This window comes from Mesoplodon mirus (assembly GCF_964341445.2).
Source record: "Mesoplodon mirus genome assembly, chromosome: 16".
NCBI lineage: Eukaryota > Metazoa > Chordata > Mammalia > Artiodactyla > Ziphiidae > Mesoplodon > Mesoplodon mirus.
In genome coordinates this window covers 63495419-63515922 of record NC_138992.1, presented here as the reverse complement: position 1 = coordinate 63515922, position 20504 = coordinate 63495419, and the positions used below count along the sequence as shown (strand labels likewise).

At 41.9% G+C, this 20504-nt stretch overlaps 1 protein-coding gene across 1 annotated transcript in view; it reads right to left on the bottom strand.

The window, feature by feature from the left end:
- Positions 1-19501, bottom strand: part of TRAM1 (translocation associated membrane protein 1) — a 29710-nt gene extending 10209 nt beyond the window's left edge. Inside the window, exons 1-6 of the mRNA XM_082600981.1 lie at positions 19222-19501; positions 10782-10845; positions 9175-9296; positions 8943-9059; positions 7487-7545; positions 5725-5809 (exon numbers count right to left, since the gene is read on the bottom strand). Coding sequence (XP_082457107.1) covers positions 5725-5809; positions 7487-7545; positions 8943-9059; positions 9175-9296; positions 10782-10845; positions 19222-19344 — 570 coding nt within the window. The 5' untranslated portion in view covers positions 19345-19501. The remainder of the gene's footprint in view (positions 1-5724; positions 5810-7486; positions 7546-8942; positions 9060-9174; positions 9297-10781; positions 10846-19221) is intronic.
- Positions 19502-20504: the final 1003 nt, after the last annotated feature.

The window sequence follows — 20504 nt, the reverse complement described above, 5'->3', positions numbered from 1 at the left end:
AATCATGAAATCGATTTAGGGGGTCACTCTAACATGTTCTGAAATACGAAATAGAATAAAAAATGCTAGAGTGTATAGCACATTGCATTATTTCATGAAAATCTTAATCCAGATTTTACACACACACACACACACACACACACACACACACACACAGAATTATGATATAAACTCTGGTTTTTCATCTTGGGTTGCAGTAAAAAATGTTTGCAAAATATGAACAGTGATAGGCCCAATGTAACACTTGTTAATTTATGAAATGCCTGTACCTCTCATTTCTGCTCTTTTTTTGGCAGTTTACCACATATATTGATATACGTATGTCTCTATTAGCTTGGCACATATATATTACAAGGCTCTATTAGCCTGGTTAGTACTATTCATGTACTGCAGCTCTAATTAAAATCACTAAAATGGTGGTTGATGTTGGCCGACTGAGCTGCATTCATCTGGAACCTCACTAGACTCATCTCTGGCATATAACAGAGTTGAGCACAGGTCTCTATTGGTCTTCTTTTTGCCACTTACATTTAAAGTAGGGAGTTACTTGACCAAATCTTCTGAGAAAGAGTAGAGTTTACAAGTATAGTTTTGAAACTAAAAACTCTTTTCTAGTAAGAATGCTACAAAGATCAAGTGCTAGAAAGGTAGAACATACAACAGTTGACTAGAACTATATAGAGTCCTACACTTTGGGTCTCTCAGGGAAAACTCCCAAGGCATAATACCTAGTTTACAGTGGAGTTTCCAACTGGAGAGAGAAGTATCTCTGAAAATAGGCTGTCTGAAGATTCTCTCCACATAATTTTCAAACTTCCAATGAACTACTCCTTACCAAAGGAGAGAGGGAGAAAGGTGCCGAGACAACATGGTGAAGTTCAACCACAAGAAAGCCTCTTCATTCTCTTATAGTCATTTCAGACCAGCTCAGCTGTAGGGCTATAACGGCAATTTGACATGCTACATGGTGTGTATATCACTGGCACTGCACAAAATGATTTTAGATAGTATACAAGAAAACAAACTTTCATTATAATTTTAAATAAAACATTTTAAGTTGCAGCAAGGTGGCATATAAGTGACTACGTATGGGAAATACTGCCATATTCCTTCCTTCAGATGTGTTAAACAATGCTCCAAATTTCTGAGGGGAAAACAAACACTAGGGGGACCCCCAATACTTATAATAAAAGCTTTTTTGTTTTTTAATTGCTGATTGAACACTAAACTCATTTTACTACATAATAGCTTGTGTAAATCGATGTAAAAAACTAATTTGCTGGAATAACTGCTGGAAAAACCAGAGCAGTGTAACTGCTTGGAAGGATTAAAAAAAAAAAGATTTTTTTTTTTTTAAGAAGAAACACAAATAAGTTTTAAAAATACGCCATTTAGCAGAGAACATAAGATGCCTATCTTTTCTCCTCTGACCAAAAAAAAAACACTATTATGAATTACAAACACACTACATTTCAAAAAGCCATTCCATTTCTTTTATATTTCTTGTCCTTAAATCTCAATCTAATTAAGTGAGGCAAGGCTGTGCTTGCCATTAGGTAAAGAAAAATCCAGAGCTTCTTCCCTAAATTCAGGTTCAACTTTACATTTCAGCCCTGCCTTTCTGATAGCAGACCAGATGAGTCAATAATGGAAAGTAAACTACCATCACAGCTTCCATCTTCACAACCATCAAATGCCTGGCAAGAGCTTTTACAATAGTCTCTTCAACTTTCAAAAGGATGGAGTATTAAGAATCCTTTTTCTAAGTAACAGCAACTTCAGCCTTATACAAACTAACCAGTGTCTCTAAAGCAATGTTTGCATACTCAAAGCCTAACCAGAGACAATGTGTCAAAATAAATGAGTGACAGGGAAGAGCCCACAAGAAGTGGTGGAGAACGTGAGCTAAAGGCATTCCCATAGTAACAATACAAAGGTAATGTGCGTGATGTAGCGTGGCTTTTAAAATGAGAAATTTTATCTAGATTTCATTCAGAAAATGGCTGCTTTCAGCAGTCCTGTTCTAGGCCAGACTCCTCTGACATTCTTCAATCCTCATGGGGTTACAGCCCCTCTGGGACTTACATGTCTATGGCCAACAGTAAAGACCTTGCCCAGCACCAGGGTCTCTGGGGCCTACACGTTTCCCTGGGGCTCAGGGAGAACAGAGAAGGCGGGGTGAAATGCTGGCACATATCAGTTCACTGGCCACGTCAGATTTCAATTAGGGAGTCAGTAAGCCATCCACGGGCAGTTCATCACTGTTCTAGAATCTAGAGTCTAGATGAATATAAACATGGCTGAGAAAAGGCGATTTTGGTTTTTCAAGACATTTTCACACATCATTCTATGATTTTGTTACCAGGAGCCAGAAAGGAGGTTTTGTGTGTTTGTTTGTTTAAAGATTAGCAAACTTTTTTTATACTTGAATGAAAAAGATATATAATGAAACTGAATTATTAGAAAAGCATTGCCAAGTTCATATCTATCTTTAATGCTAACGTTCAAGTAACTTATATAAGGATGAAGTCAGAGTGATGACTTAAAACTCTGATAGCTTCATTTTTCATGGAAAATCTAATAAACATAGTACACTTAAATCAAAACAAATTCTAAAATTATAAATAACTTCAGGTGACATTTTCAGTTGTTATTCCAACATGTTTTTATTAAAAAGGTCAGCCATATACTTTAGTAAACTTCTGTTTTTTAAAGAAAATGCTTTTCTTAACTACACTGTACTGAAAAATTAACTTTAAACTGAATATCACATATATGCCCAAATATAAGGCACAGATTTGCCCCTAAACAACAGATGCAGCTGTCTCATATGTAAATTTTTTCAAAGCTCTCACACTACAGGGATCTGTATCAATTACTTTATTCTGAACAACAAATAAATGTTTGGGTAAGATACATAGCCTGAGAAACCTCAATCAATGTCGCTTCTAAATGCTTAGAGAGGTCTAGTGGAGGAATAAGTAAGACAGAGGTAATGATGTACTCTGGAAAAACTGACTTAGATGAGTCAAAGAGTAGCTCGAGGGATGAAGGACAGATGTTAACAACAAAGTTGAAGGGCGAACATAACCCTCATGAAGTAGGAGAAAGCATTTTTCTAATTTAATATACTTTATATGATATACAATTATATGTATGGATAATTAAACCAAAAAAACTGATATTAGAAATAAAACATTTGGCTATTTCATCCACACTTCCTTGAAACTTCATATATTCAACTTGGCTAAAAAATTACATTTTGAATCCTCTTATGGGCAGAAAGAGAGGACTATTTGTATTGAAACATACATATTACATATAGTTATAATATCCTTCTTAAAAGAAACTGAGTTATTTGTGACTACACATATCTTGAACTGCTACTGTGTTCCTTTCTTCATTTCTCTGTAGGATCGGTTCAAAACAATCAATGTACTGGTTTTTTCCAGTAAAGAGTTCTTCCAAAAACAATTTTTATAGAGTAAATTTTAAAAACTGTTTAACACATATGCAGCTGTTACTTTCAAATTATGTTAATTACTTGCAACAGTTACTTTCGACTGTCATATGTAGGTGTTAAAAATAGTTTCAGTTAAATTCTAAGTTATGCAAATTATTCCATAAAAATTAGATTGCATTTCTGGAGAAATGCCATCTGGCAGGAATTGATAAGAAAAGAGCTTTGAGAATGAAAATGAACAATTACTTTGAAATGTCCCTCTCTACTTACATGGCCAATGAACAAGATATAGACATATGAATTAATAATGAAACCCAGAGGTATTATGTCCACAGGTATAAAAAGTACAGGAAGAAAGCTTTAACTATTGGAACCATGGTACTAAGACATCCAGGAACTATGAGATATGAGAGTCTCAGCAGTGCTTTGCAGAACCTTCTGCAATGATGGACATGTTCTCTGTCTCTGATCCAAGATGGCAGACAGTGAAGCAACATGTGGTGAATGGGCACTTGTAATCGGGCTAGTGTGATCAAGAAAGTGAATTTTGAGGGTTTCCCTGGTGGTGCAGTGGTTGAGAGTCCGCCTGCCGATGCAGGGGACACGGGTTTGTGCCCTGGTCTGGGAAGATCCCACATGCTGCCGAGCGGCTGGGCCCGTGAGCCATGGCCGCTGAGCCTGCGCGTCCGGAGCCTGTGCTCTGCAACGGGAGAGGCCCCAACAGTGAGAGGCCCGCGTACCGCAAAAAAAAGAGAAGAAAGTGAATTTTGTTTTTGCTTAGTTAATTTAAATGTGCCTTGTGGCTACTAATTTGGACAGTGCAGCTATGGGACATGTATGGTTCCCAGTAGGTGCTTACTGAATATGCAAGCGTTACTGGAAGCTGTGAGCCTAAGAATTTTACCTTAAGACAGTTCTAAGTCAAAGGTTTTATGCACCTTCATCCTAATCCTTACAATCAACTTAACTAGAAAAACACTGTACTTTACATGGCCTAATTTGGTGGTGTTTTCTAATCGTGGCAGACAACGACATCAATGATGACAGACACGCGATACGAAAAGTCACAGACAACACAATAATAAATCAAGTGCCTATACTCATGAATTAACTATTTAGAGTATATATAGAAATAAGTGTTTGTGGCTTTTGAGAAGGCACAGGAAAGATGGTTGCTGGATGGGTTGGTTGCTCTGCTATTTTGGAAAGCTTCTCAAAGTAAGGGGATTTTAACAAGTGTTTTAAATGTGGAAAAATGTGAAATACATACAACACACAGACAGTATAACGAAGCCCCAGGTACCTATCGCCCAACTTCGTGGTTGTTAACTCACGATCAGACTTCTTTTATCCACAGCCCCACCCACGTATCAGTTCATATATAGGAATATTTAAACAATCTTGCCCCAAAAAAGAGAACTAAAGTGCCTGATTAATTTATCAGAGGGAAAAGGTATTCCAGAAGAAAGAACTGATGTGTTGGGATTCTAAAACTAGAGAATGTCAGTGTGAATGAGGCCTAAGGAGAGAGTGGAAGAAAAAGGGACCAGGGGAGGGGGCACAGACAGGAGAAACCCTCAGAGCACAGGTGAGCAGCTTTAGTTTAGTTTAAAGCAACAGGGAGCTGGTAGAGTTCTTCGAGGAGAAGGAGTTAAATAAAGGAAATAAAGTTGACTTTGTGACATCACAGAAGCCTGACTTCAGAAGTACTGAGGGCAAAACTACACAGGAGGCTACTGTAGCGCTCCAGTGGTTTACTCATTGTTCAAACAAAACAAACCAACATCTTTCCCACCTAGTTCACCAGGAAAAAATTCAAGGTGAATATTTAACTATGGTTTACTTTTCTCGATACTGAGTTTTTCTTTGGGACTTATACACAGTACCATTTGGTTGTACAATAATCTAATTAATCCTTTTGATCTCGCTTGTGAAACTGCTAAGGATATCAGTAACACAAAACTAACATTACGTTGCAAAATTGGTTTAAATTATTTTAAATTACCACTAACATAATTTTAAAATGAGAAACTAACATGTCAAATGTAAAATCCCCCTCTAAGTTAAAATGACTGACGCTTTCTTCAATAAATACTTAAGGATACTTAGTCTCTGTGGAAAGGAGAGAGGTGAGAGAATAGTGGGGGGAGATTTGAGGTGAGAGGGAGGTTAGAGACATGAGGAAATAATTTTAAAAAGACTTCCAAAAAAGGCAAAAAAAAAGGCAAAAGAATTTTTAAAATTATAAAACCCCTGCTTACTTTTTTGGTTTTCTGGAAGTAGAGTTCAGGAAAAGCATGAAACCAGTATGCCAACTGTGATATGTAGAAAAACTTCATTTGAAATCTGTACCAACACAAGAAAGTAAAAAATACCTTTTAAAGCATACCATTTTTAAAGAATAAAGTACAAACAAACACTGGAAATCAGGATGTACTAAGCAGCCACCTTTGTGTTATCACTTCAGGTCCCCTCACGATACTCCACGGACCGTACTCTCCAACAGCCACTTCCCCCGGCCCCCCGGCCCCCCGGCATCAGTCAGCTCCTCTGGATTAAACAGCAGAAGCAGACATCATCTGCAGAACACTGTGAACATGCAAGCGAGCTGCGAGGAAACAGAGCCCCTTGTCTAGTAGTTACTTAATACTGAGGAGTATGCCTGTCAGCTACTGAAGACATACGGACCATGACTCTAAGGGAATCAAATCACAGATCGGTAAGGTTTCGTCAAAAGGGAAGTGGGAAGGGCAAACAAGATGGATAGAAAAGTGAAGGTGCACAGATCAACCAGCACCTGAAACCAGGATAATCCCAATCTCAAACAATCCCTGGATTTTTTCTTAGGGAAATATGGTAACTCTACCAGGTTGCGACACTGAGAGCCCCCAATAAATGGAGGCAAACCAGGATTCCAGAGAAGAATGAGGCACTGACGGACTCGTCAGGAGACGAATCATATTCAGTCTAGAATCCAGTCTCCTCCTCACAGCACACCCCTCCAGATCTTGCGCTTTCTCTCTGCTCTCCCTCCCCCTCTCCTCCAGAGGTCTAAAGCAGAAAACACAAAGCCAATCTGAATAATTCCAGGGGGGTGGGGAGGGGGAGAAGATACAGTCCCACATAAATATGATGTTTATATCTCCAGTTTACCAAAGTGCATCGAATTAACAACTTTTAAAAGTCAGAATGGCTCAGCAGAGTATGGTAATATTGCAGGGTCATGTTATTCCCTTCATACTTTTTCACCAATCCTCACATCACAACACATTTATTGACTACTTTCTACCTGATAAGCACCTACAGCCTGGCACAGCAAAGGATATAAAAAGAGACAGTTCTTCTTGCTGTCAAGGTACATATAGCCTTGGTGGGCATGGGCACAGTTTAAGACTTACATAAATGAGACAATTACAGAACAGCCAAGACAATGTATAGATAAACATAAAATACTGCACGCCAAAATGACAAATTCAGGAGAGCAGAAGCCAATATAGGCTAAAGGAGCAAGGAAAATATGGAACAGATGTTCTAGAGCTGGGCTTGAAGAATGAATAACTTAGCTGGCTGACTTTGCAACCCCTGAGCTTCTTACAGCACTGTACAGAAACCCTGGGGGCCAGAAAAATAAAAAAGCAACAGTCCCTACCCTCAAGCTTATAGTGTAAGAGAGTAAGAAATGGAAGGAGTGAAAAGAGACTGGGGCAAAGAAAAGGAGCCAAAGAATGTAGAAGATGGAGCAGTGACGAGGAGAAGGGTTAGGGAAAAGGAAGGGAAGACAGAGGACTAAATTAGGATTACTGTTAAAAATCAGTTTTCTCAAGGTAACAAACATGCTGAAAAGATTATATACATGAAAAAAGCACACAGGAATTTTTTGTCCTTATGGCAGTGAGACTGCCAAAGACATACCTATTGTACGAATTTCCCTAAGGTCCTAAAGAGAATAACAGGAACAAATCCTGCTTAAAAGTGACATGACCATGGTCCTTAACTAAGACAAACCTGCTGAAAATGACTTACGTCATCAGGTTATGGGGATAAGCTCTCCACAAGATAGTTGGGTCTGAGATATAGTTTTCCTAAGAGAGAAGATACAAAAATTAGCTTAATGAGCATGGAAACGTCTTAGAAAATAAGACAGTATTTTCATTCCTTGCACATTTACATCTCTCCACCTCAAGTTCCACTGAAGTCCAACCTTTTAGATGTTTTAGTTATTTTCCATTCAGTCGAACTGCTTACTTTAGTGAAGTGAAAATCAATATGAGTAACTTGAAGTCAAATAAGACACAATTCCTGGCTTGTGAAATTCCTTCAGTCCAGTAGAGTAAAAAAGACACGTATGCAAAAAAACATAACACAACCAAAAAACAGTGATGGCACATAACAGAGTTACAACAGCCACTGGAGGGGTGAATTCTGTCCTGGGTAATCAAGCAAAAGGTTCAGAAAGAGGTGGCACCTGACAGGAGACAGAAGATCAAGGTGTTGCCAAGTTTTACAGGGTTATGTCCACATAAGAACCACGTCTTTTTCTTAGATAACCAGATCTATTTAGTGAGAATTACTGCATATGTATATAAAAAAAAAACCTGAAGAAACTTATCCTTAATATTTTCCCACGGAAGTTTAACATCTTTACGTTTTTTTAAAAATGTATAAGATGGAACTTTTGTACATCAACAATAAAAAAAATTTTTAATGTGTAAGAAAGATTTTAAGCTGAACTTTAATGTATCTATAAAGTATCATTAAAGCAGCAGTTTACAAAGGAACAAGCACTGGACTGAAAGGCTGAGTTTTAGTCTATCTCCAACCATAAGTGTCATACCCTGGAAAATTCACTTTACCTATTTATTCATCTCTAACATAGCGATTAAAAAAACCCACTGTGTCCTGACACACTCAAAATATGTAAACTCTGGGGTTCATATCAACTTAAAGGACTAATATTACTAATATTAGATATTCTCTTCCCCCTCATTAGTTAGAATGGTACACTTAAAGGTTTAGATAGCCTTAATAAAAAGTTAATCAATATTTTAATTTGCTCAGAAAATACCTGGACTGTTTTTAAAGAACGAAATGACTGGAAACACTACAACTCATGTAACCCAGTGAAAGTATCACTGATAACTTACCCTTTTTGCTAATACAGAGATACCTGCAAATGACTACAAGATATGAAGACAACACTCAGATCGACTAAAAATGAGTACGGCTTTCTGAAACATTAAACATAGTTGGCAATTTTTGCTGTATAAAAACTAACTAAAAGAGAAGCTTACTGATGAAACTTGATTTATACTAGTTCAATAGCAGAACTCCTAATCTTAGATAAGAAGAACAAGAGATGAGGAATTTTTCTAAGGTTCAGGGTTTGCTTATGAGCATTAAAAATAGGACATCAATTTCTGTTCTGGGTATATAATTAAATACTTTGAGAGATAAGAATTTCAGCACAGTACATACTTACAGATATGAGAATGAATGTGCCCCAAACACAAGAAAATAGGTAGAAGGCACTCAGCTGACCAGATTCATTAAACTTGCTGTGTTTCGTTTTGGAAAAGTGCATCCGCCTGTTAATTTTCTAAAAATAAAAACAATCGTTAATAATTAAGATTATAAAATATATTTAATGTGACTATCATAGTATGGAGAGCTAGTATTTTACAAAGTATAGATTTCTAAGATTGCATACTTACATCCAACACATATTCTTGAATTATGGCATGAATAATTATCGCCACTAGCATGTAGAAGAAAACTGTAGCCAAATCTTTGATACCATAGTAATAAAGGAACGCTGATTCAGTAGCTTGTTCTTCTGAAGGTCAAAAAGGACAGGACACACATACACAAAAATATACATAAGATTATAAAAACAGCACTTAAGTACAACATAGTTATGGAAACAAACAAGAGAAGACTAACCTCATAAGTAAGTTTACAGAAACATCATGGTAATTTGCTTTTGGACACCTTCAGTCTTAGGAACAATGAAAACTGAGGAGACTACCTAGAAGTCTAAAGCTTCAGAAATTATTTACAAAGACTTGACACATGTTAGTTACAGCCATTAAAGACCAGAGAACAGGGAAGCAGAGGCCACATTAAGATCCTTGAGGACTGTAAAATTGATATTACCCCAGGGATAGGGGTTAGATTATACTTAGGTTGTATTAAAGTTATACTTAGCCCATTTGCCTGTCTTTTCAAAGAACTTTTGAAACTTTCTGCTTTCTAGCTCTACTTTCAAACTAGACACCACATTTATGATTCTGCTGGAAAAGCTGACTTAACTTTAATTTGATTTAGTTTTGAATTCTAAGCAGGAGACACAGAGGCAACTGCTTCAATTGTTTTCAATCTTCAAAATTGCTAAGATTTTTTCAGAACAAGACTTAATCAAATACTTGTGAATTGATAAAAGAGCTTTGTTTTTTTCTGGCACACTCAAATTTCAAAACAACTTTGTGGTTCTGAGTACTGTGATATCTAAGTTACTACATCAAATATTTACAAAATGATATAACTGAACAAAAACCCAACTCCATGTTGTATAATTGATCTTACATTCTAAATAGAGAGACTCCGGGCTCACGGCAAGTTTACCACCTGAATATGGTAATATTTTGTTAACTGAATACCCCACTCCTCACCCATGCTAGTTAATTATATTACTGTATTCAACTACAATCAACTTCCAATAACAACTTGATTTTCACATAGCATCATTCAGAAAAACTTTTCGAAATAAAACCTAAAAGTGTAGTTTGGTTGTTTTTACCAGATGCTTATTGACATTCTCTCTAATCAAATAACTGATAGGATGGTACAGCACAACCAAAAAATGAAAAATAAAATGGGCTTAAGAGGGTTGTTATTACAGGTCCAAAACAGAACCCATACAAGTCAGAAAAACTGAACCGGAACATTGGGCCTTTAGAAACCTTGACTGAACAAAGACACTTCAGACAAATGTAAAATATCTATTCTTAGGATTTTCTTATGAAAAGATCAGAGGGAAGAGAAGGCAAAAAAAAAAAAGTTCTTCATTGGAATTTTAAGCCCATTTACAAAAATACACAATAAACATTAAACACATAAAAACAGATTTTCATACAATATATAGGGTGAAGTCAACCAAAAACATTAGATTTTGCATTACAAAATCATCAAAATAATATTCAGTCTAATCACGAATGAGACCCGTGAAAATAATGAAGAACCTAGTGTTCATGGAAATTTCCAAGTCTGTCCTACTGAACTCTTCTACTTAACCAGAAAATTCCAAAAGAAAACTACCTACCTGTTGCAGGGATGGTAACATTGTACTGAAGAGTAACAAAAATTATGGAAGCTTTTGCTGTTATCTAGAAAGAAAAAAAAAGAAGATCAAGTCAATTTGTGACCCTCGCCCAAACAGCAAATCGGGGGGAAAAACATTCCAAGTTCTGGCCCCACATCTAAGAACCAAGGGCACCCTAGTTCCAGCTGCACCCTGATAGGCACGACTGGATTCCCGATCACCAAGGAGTTGAGCTTGAAAGTTAACATAATTCACCAGTGAAGTCTGCGGTTTAGATGGGATTGTGTAATTCACTCCTAACTTTAAGATTTCAAAAGAGATACTGCAGTTCCAGTAAATGGTGTTTTGACAAATGTTTCTCTACTCTAGACCTGTACAATGAACACAAAATTTCCATCAAGAAAAATTTTAAATGTAAATTAATGAAAGAAAAGGAAGCACAGGTACCATGACAAAAGGTAGATCAAAGGTAGCATCTGTGGTGTGTGTGTTAATCTCCCACACACCTGGCATAGTTACATGGTCGGTAAATATTTAACTGACCTGACTACTAGTAAAAGCAAAGTGGTCAGAACAGAAAAATGGAGCGCTTACTCAATATTTATAGGCACCAGGCGCTGTGCTAGACAAGAAAGGATAACAAAGGAATGATATAATCCTGATGACTAGCAAGTGAGTCCAGTCTGGAAGACAGGTAAACAAATTGCTATAAGACCACAGAATCAATGCCAGTGTGAACTGAGGATAAACGACCAAAGCATATTTTTTGTTCTTGTTTTCCTCCTGGGGTGAGGAACGAGGCATGCTCTGGAAAGGCTTCGCAGGGGATGTGGTGCAGAAGCTGTCTCCTGTTGGAAAAGAAAAGTTCCCTAGGCTCACGCAGTGGGACCGAGAGGGCAGCACGGGTAGGAGAAACAGAAGCACAAAGGTCAAGGAGCGGTAAACAGGAGGTCAGGCTCGGGCACACATCAGGAGGGGGTAGAAAGGCCTAGAAAAGTTACCAAGTGCTAGAAAGGACCTAGTTTGCTGAGCTTAATAGTTTAGATTTTATTTTAGCCCGACCAGACAGTTTTGGGAGGGGGAAGTTATGGGTGCTTTTCAGAAAGATCGCTGACTGGGGCGCAGCGCTGGCCTCTCCAGACCCCTCGGGGCCACGCTCCACCCTGCAATCAGCTTCCCCTCCTGGTCGTGTTAACGCCGCTCCCCACACCCATCCTCCCTCCACCGCGCCCCAAAGGTCCTTCACCGATTCCCACTCTCTCCAGGATAAGAACCAACCCTGCGGTCTGGCCCCTGCTTCTCCAGCCCCCCGCCCGGCCACTTCGGCCCCACCCCTTGCCTCCTGCACTCCTCCCACCATAGCTCCCTGCACCCCCGGTGTTATCTAGAACACGGCTGGAAAACTTCTCCACTGCAGATCTCAGGTCACCTACACCCTTTCAAGGAAGCCTTCCCCGTCTCCTAGGACAGGTCATTTCCTTTGTTAGATGACCTCAGAGACCTGTGCTCCTTTCTCACAAGACGTACACTCACACTCTTGGCGTGATTGTGTTAATCATGCTGTCTCGCCCATTAGACAGACAGTAGTCTCCGTAAGAGCTGGGGGCACGTCTGTTCCTGCTCACCACTATATGCTTAGAGCCCAGCATGGCGTGTGGCACTTATTAGGCGATTGTTCAATATTACTGAACAGATATTAGATAAAATATAAATTGGAGTCAGGATGCAAGTCAAGTACGAGTTTTGCAAGAGACCCTGTGAAAAATTATAAGGTCTGAACGAAGGCAGTAGTAGTGGGTAGAGGCGGAACTTTTGAGGCAGAATAAGGCTTGGTGAGCAGGACAGAATCAGATCATGTACTGATGCTGCGACAGCTGGGTGAAAAGCAATACTATTAATAAAAATGTGGAATATACAGGAGGAACCGCAGGTCTGAGGGAAAGAAGAAATTGCGCTTTATATAAACTTAGATTTCTGTGAGATATGCAGGTGGCAAGACCAACAGGTAGGTAAGGCCCACGCCTGGAGCTCTGCAGGGAGACGCGGGCTTAAGGATTTGCAAGTCTCTGTTAACAGACAGTACACGGTACATAGTCGAGACTGTGCAAGTATATAAATGGTCTACAGAGAGTGTACAGGATTCGATGAGAAGTAGGACAACATCAGAACCACGGAGAGGGCAGAGAAAGAGGCTGGTGGCAAAATAAGAAGAAATGATCAGAGAGGAGAGGCAGAGAGAGAAGGAAGAGAGCTAAATGCCCTCAAAGCCAAAGGGAAAACATTTCAAAAAGGTGTGGTTAATAAAGTCAGAGTTTCAATAGAGATGTGTCAGGACAAGAGCGCAATGGACTGGACGACTTACGAAGTCATCAGTGGTTGCAGCTTGAGTGATTCCAATGAAGAAGTGAAAGCAAAAGCCACCTCACAGTGGAGTGCAGAGCACAGGGGGAACAAAGGGGTTCCCAGCGACAGATGCCAGGTCCAGATTTATGTCGTTTCATGACGGGAGGCACTGAGCTGGTGCGGGGGCAGTCGGCAAAGGCACCAGGGAACAGGGAGAAGTTAACATGTAAGGGCATAATGGATGGAAAGGTCTGGTAGGGGTGAAATATAAGGATAGAGCTAAAGGCTGATCTTGAGCAGCTTTCCTCTTAGATCAGGCAGGCAGAAGGTAAAAATGATGAGATAGATAAGTTCAAAAAAAGGCAAGAAACTGAAGAAATCCCCTGTAGGGGGGCGGGGGGAAGGCAATGTCATCTGTTAAGCATAGTTGGGGACTCAAACGATGAGTATTTTTATAGTTCCTTTAGGGAAAGGAGCTGGCCAGGGAAAAGTAAAAAGATCCCCGGGTATTACTTTTGTCTGAGGTCAGAAACCTTTGACTTGTAATATTATCTATCAGTAAGAGTGCATGACTTTCTCTGACAACACTGAGCAATCCACAAATGGGAAGGCACGGAAAAGGCAGATGGCAGGCTGGATCCACGGTTGGCTATGTGCAGGCCAAGGAGGGAGAAAGACCAAGAGGGAAAGGGAGCTGAGGGCCTGGGGAGAGTGTGGACAGTAGTTAAAGTCTACAGGAAGGAAAGCAAAGCAAAGCAACGAGGGGCTAATATACTGGAGAAAAGGAAAGGGGACCAGGCCCCACAAAAGCCTGGACTAGGTGGAGAGCTGGCATACGAGCAGCAGACGTGGGGAGGTGAACACCATGCCGGGTGCAGCTGAGTTCTGCTGTTCTGGAATTCAGGACCTGGAAATATGGCAGGCTTGTGAGATAAAGTCAGGGTATGGCCACCACAGTGAGTTGTTTCACTGGGTAGACACATAAAGATCACTGCCCTAGAAAAGGCAAGTAAGGCTTTTCTGTATTATATTTTGGGTCATTCACATGGATACGTGAGGCCAGAACAATGACATGGATTTCCAGGGTGACACTGCTTTCCTGTGATTCTTTTTAATGAAGTTGACTGATTACTAAATTTTATGTTTTAATATCTTTGTTTAGATTTCATATATCAACGCACACACACGCCACATCCCTGTTTCTTAAAATATGAGGTCACCACTACCATAGCTAAAAAAACTTTTTAAGTCTTTTTACAAATGACAAGTAAAATTCTTCAAAGATAAATTTAATATCAAATTCCCAAAGCAACAAAAATTAGATTATTCTTTAATGCTAGGCTTCCAAAGAAAATTAAAATCTGGCTTCCAGCTAGCTTAGCATGGGACAGCAAGCAGAATAAGAAGAAAAATACAAACTACATACCCTAAAAATGTTTACAGAAAAATTTTTTAAAAAGAAGAAAAATTAAACCAGTAATCATGCTCTTAGCCATTTCTAGGGGCCCTAAGCCTCATACCACGGCCAGCACTGCTTTAGTTAAACTAATATTACAGTTAATCAATAGTAAGACAAATTAGTTTGGAATAAAATATGCTACAGAAATATACAATGCACTCAAAAGTAAAAATGAGTTTATGACGATCTTGGACATTTAAAGCACTTCTCTCCATTTATAAGAAAAATATGAGACTTATTCAGATACATCTTAAACACGTTACCACGACTCTAATGAATTATTTAATTCTGCATTGTATAGCGTATCATGAATATCATAATATTTCTTTAGTGGTCACCAGCTGGGGCTTGGTATCTTTTCTTGTCATACAGAGATGTTAACTATTTTGTACTTGTCAGAGGGAAGTGTCACTACTACACTGACTGGGTGTCTCAAAGATAAAGGCAATTTCTGAATATCAAATCCCACTTTCTCACCAGCTTATATAAAATTAAGTTCTTAAAAAAAAAAAGGAGGAAAGAAAATGTTGGCATTAAGATAAGCCATGCTTAAAAATAAAACAAACCCCCAAGACTGTTCTACATAGTTGAAATTGTAAAGGTCCCCCAAACCTGGCATGGCACAAACAACCTGGACTCCTGAGTCTCTGAAAAGTAAATCCCTCCCAGAAGAAAATATTCCTCGTGGAAACCCGTAACTCCTCTTCTGTATCCTCACTTTCAGAAAGCTTCCCAAGTATCTTTACATCTTTCAACTGTTAAATTTTCCTAACTCCAATATGAAGTCATTCATTATAGACCATGATGTGCAGTATGTGGACAGAAACTGTCTGTACTAAAAACATGATTTCAAAATTCACAGAAATTTTTGATAACACAAACTTCCCTGGAAATTAAACTCTTCCATATCTCCCAAACAAACTATTGCTTTATCAACCTTATCAGTATATATAATCTCTTTAGATGCTAACTGTTAGAACATTTTCTCACATAAAAATGCTGCCTTCGGGCCTCCCTGGTGGCGCAGTGGTTGAGAGTCCGCCTGCCGATGCAGGGGATACGGGTTCGTGCCCCAGTCTGGGAGGATCCCATATGCCGCGGAGCGGCTGGGCCCGTGAGCCATGGCCGCTGGGCCTGCGCGTCCGGAGCCTGTGCTCCGCAAAGGGAGAGGCCACAACAGTGAGAGGCCCGCGTACCGCAAAAAAAAAAAAAAAAAAAAAAAAAAAAAATGCTGCCTTCGGGCTTCCCTGGTGGCGCAGTGGTTGAGAATCTGCCTGCCAACGCAGGGGACACGGGTTCGAGCCCTGGTCTGGGAAGATCCCACATGCCGCGGAGCAACTAGGCCCGTGAGCCACAATTACTGAGCCTGCGCGTCTGGAACCTGTGCTCCGCAACAAGAGAGGTCGGAATAGTGAGAGGCCTGCGCACCGCGATGAAGAGTGGCCCCTGCTCGCCGCAACTGGAGAAAGCCCTCACACAGAAACAAAGACCCAACACAGCCAAAAATTAAAAAAAAAAAAATTCTGTCTTCTGTTTTTCGACTTCGATAAATACCTAAGGAATAATGAGCTACCATGTACGGTATGCCTCCTGTAAGCCACACTTTGAACTAGCCATTATAAAACTTAGTTTAATTCTCAGAGTAATCTGATGAGCCCTATTTTACAGAAAAAGAAACAAGTTCTAAGAAGTTATATGACATGCCCTAGGCCACCCAGTTAGCAAGCAGTAGAGCCCTAACTCCCTTTAGCTTCAGCGTCTATATTGATTCTTCATTTTGGCTAGTAATGCAGTATGTTATCGCCTTGTCAATTTCACCATAAATCCTCCGACATTTCCTCAATGTCGGAAAGCCTTTCCTTTACACAAAAGGCTGAACACTTCTGTTGCAAAAACGTTAACTTCTCTATTATTCTAGCACAAATACTGTCATTCTGTAACTACGTTAACGTTGAGATTCAGCAATTACTTTATTATCATTTTTTAATTAATTAATTATTTTAAAAAATTATTGGCTGTGTTGGGTCTTCGTTGCTGCACACAGGCTTCTCATTGCAGTGGCTTCTCTTGTGTTGCAGAGCACGGGCTCTAGGCGCGGTGGCTTCAGTAGTTGTGGCACGTGGGCTCAGTTGCTCTGCGACCTGGGGGATCTTCCTGGACCAGGGCTTGAACCCGTGTCCCCTGCATTGGCAGGCGGATTCTTAACCACTGCGCCACCAGGCAAGTCCCACGGCAATTACTTTAGAAGTCAAGTAGCAAAACTAACCCAGTGAATTTTTTCCCATATGTAGATAACATGCTTTCAACTCCTAAAACTTGAACATATGGTAAGAAAAATGTAGTACAACCTGCACAAACTTCCTTCTACTACTTCAACATTCTTTTTTGAACTGACTTTAAAAACTTCTATTTAGATCTTTGTTGTGTCTATTTAAATTGATAAATTTCACGGATGTAAAGGTGAAAATCCACTCACTGTTAAAAAATCATTGACATGTGAGGCAAGGTATAGGTGGTGAACTTCTCTAGAAATGTGGTAAGAGAACATGAAATATTTTACATAAAAGCAACGTTATAACATTTCTGAGTGTCAGCACTTCTGATTTATATTCCATTTCATTCAACGCATTGCAAATACACCTTGCAGGTAATATTACTCCTAAATTATATCTTTAAACACAGGGATTCTTACCACGTGGAGACGGGTATATGGCAAGCTTTACGGAACTGTTCAGTATATTGTACACACAAAAGTATTACTTCTAACACCAAAGCAGAAAGTATATACAAGTATAAAATTCAGAAAGAGAGTACAAATGTTTAGCATTGCATTTCTAATATCATATACATTCATGTAGTTCTGTATAAACCGTGAGATGCCTTCTCACCATATCATCTGATCTCTGCAAACAATGGCTTTGAGAACAGCACAGGTGATGTTATTTCCTTATACAGAACAGAAAAACTGAGGCTTAGCCTTGGGTCATTCAGTAGGTAAGTAGCACAGGCCCAGCCTAAATCGAACGATGTGACATATGTTAGTTCCCTTCTACCCTCCCTTTCAGGATACCTACTATCTCCTTAGCAGTGGACTAAGTGGACGTAAATGACACTATCAAGAATCAAAAAATCTGTATCCGGGCTTCCCTGGTGGCGCAGTGGTTGAGAGTCCGCCTGCCGATGCAGGGGACGCGGGTTCGTGCCCCCGTCCGGGAAGATCCCACATGCCGCGGAGCGGCTGGGCCCGTGAGCCACGGGCGCTGAGCCTGCGCGTCCGGAGCCTGTGCTCTGCAACGGGAGAGGCCACAAGAGTGAGAGGCCCGCGTATCGCCAAAAAAAAAAAAAAAAAAAAAATCTGTATCTAGATCCAGAAAAGCTTATTTGAAGAGAAGCAAAAAATTATTAAAATATTAAGTTACCTAATCATAACATTTTAAAAATCCACATGGGCTCCATTTAAACTATTTATTCAACTTTCGGTCACTGGCAGTCTCATTACACCAGCTTTTCTCAAGAATTCTTAATGTCACTCATTAAGCAAATATTTTGTAAGCATCTCCTAAATTTAGGCTTTGGAAATAGATTAGAAAAACCCCAAAATTTCTGCCCTCACTGAGGTTACATTCCAGGAGCGGGGAGACAATAAGTAAGTAAAATAATTAGTGTGTTTGGTGGGCCACAGGAGCTACAGAGAAAAATTAAAAAGGGAAAGAAGATAAGGAATGGGGGTGTGTATTGGGGAGCGAGGGAAAGGAAGCCGTAGGATGTTACACGTTCACCTTGCAAAGTTTATTACCCACATTCAACAGCTGTTAAGTAAGTCATCACAATACTCGCTACGTGGGATGAGAATTTACACACTCCTGACATTTCCATCCTCTCCTATTTCAAGAAACAAAAAGAAAATTATCCGACGCCTCGGCACTGCTGTTCAGAACCCCGATTTCTGTATCAGACCTTGTTTCCTTAAGGAAAGAGCAAGCGCTGGGGCAAAAAGTTCGATCACTGGTAACAATACCAGCTTGGGAGACAGGAGTTAAAACAATCGGGTGGGTGCGACTCGGAGCTCCGATCCCGCGGAGATCACTCGCTGCCCCGCGGCCACCGCCCTTCCAGTGGGCAGCGGACGCCGGGTTCCGTCGGTTTCACCCCAGACTCGGTGCCGCCGCAGCCCCCACCCCCGTGCGCTCTCCGGCCCCCACGGCCTGGCCAGCCGGGCGCGCCGGCCATTGCCCAGCCCACCCACCGCCCGCAGCCAGCTCGGCGTGCAGGGGCCGCCCCCGCCGACCGCCGGCCCCTCGCCGGCTGCCACGTAACCCTTCCCGGGAACCAGGAACTGCGCGGCGCGGCCGGCGGGAGGGGGCGGCGGCGGGAGGGCGGCGTGCGTGACGGCCGAGGGGGCGACGCGGCGGCCCCGGCCCCTGCGGGCGCACGGCGGCCAGGCTCCCGGGGCTCCGCAGTCCCAGGCCGGCTCGGCGCGGGGCGGGGCAGGCCCGCTCCTCCGGGCTGGGCGGTCGGCACCTCCCCCCGCCCCCCCCCGCCAGGGTCCCCCGCGGTCCCGGGCCGAGGGGCTGAGCTGGCAGCCGGTACCCGGGGAGGGGACGGCGGGCGGGCGATTGCGGCGCGGGCAGGGCTCACCTCGAACATGAGCCCCAGCAAGAAGACCATCGCCACACAGGAGACGATGTCCGCGTGATTCTGCAGGACGAATTCGTGGCTCAGGACCGGAGGGCTCTTGGTGCTCTTCTTGCGAATCGCCATGGTGAAGCCGTCGCCCGTGCCTGCAGGTGCTCCGCCCCGGTTCCGCTCTTCCCAGCTGCTCACCAACTCGCCGCCGCCGCCGCCGCCGCCGCCGCCTCCTCCCCCTGGCTGCTCCTCACAGCCCCGCCGCTGCCGCTCGCTGGGGCTTCACTTCCCATCCCACAGCCAGTACGCAGCCGCCGGGGCCGCCCGGAAAAAAAAAAAAAAAAGAAAGAAAGGCAAGCCCACAGAGGAGGCGAGCATGCGCACTGGGGAGACGGCGCTCTCTCGTGCCGCGGCCGCCCCTGCGAGCCCACAGCGCCGCCTAGGGAGCGGAGGCCGTCCGCCCGGGGCCGGGCGAGTGTAAGAAACCTGACCTGAGCGGTGCCTCCCCTGACCCGCGCCAGGGCGGGGCGGGGCGGGGGGGGGGGGTTGGGAGTCGTTTGAGGCGCGAGCTTCCTGCGGTTACTAAACAGGCTGAGTCCGCGCCGCGGTCACAGGGCGGCCACGTGCTACGGCGTGCACGGGTGCAAGCGTGCTTTCCGCCCTCTGTGCCACCCTGGCCTTGGGTGTCAGTGCCTGCTTCCACATTGATTGTCACTTCTTGAAAGCCACTGCCACCAGCAAAATAATCTAAACGTATGAGTACAGCTTAACTACATAAGGGTAGGGGCATTCTTCGGTTTTCGCAGCTGTCTTAAAAGTTAACTTCAGAGTTATTTTAAACACGCCTGAGGACTTGTTTCCTGTTCTTTGTAGCCTTGAGCTAGTTTTCAAAAAGAACAATTCCTATTTGGTCTCACCTACCCATTCCCCAACGGGCATGGGACTGGAGTAAGTTCATCAGTTTGGGTTTACTGGCTTCATACTTATTATTAACGACACTTCTTGGTAATCTAGGGAGATGATTTTTAAAAGTTTGTGGATTAGACGTGTCTTCCTCTTTCATATTTCTGCCCAAACCAAGACTCCCTGTATTCTTTCTCCAGATGAATTGTACCACTGTTTACCCATTTGCCAGATCTAGAAACCAGAGTCATCCTGGACTGATCCCTTTCAGCATCCTTCCGTATCCAAACTATTACCAAACAAACCTAGGGCCGTTCAGTCCCCCCTTCCCTTTCCCACTGCTGCACCCTCAGGAGGGGACTCACCGCTCGCCTACAATATTACAAGTCTGG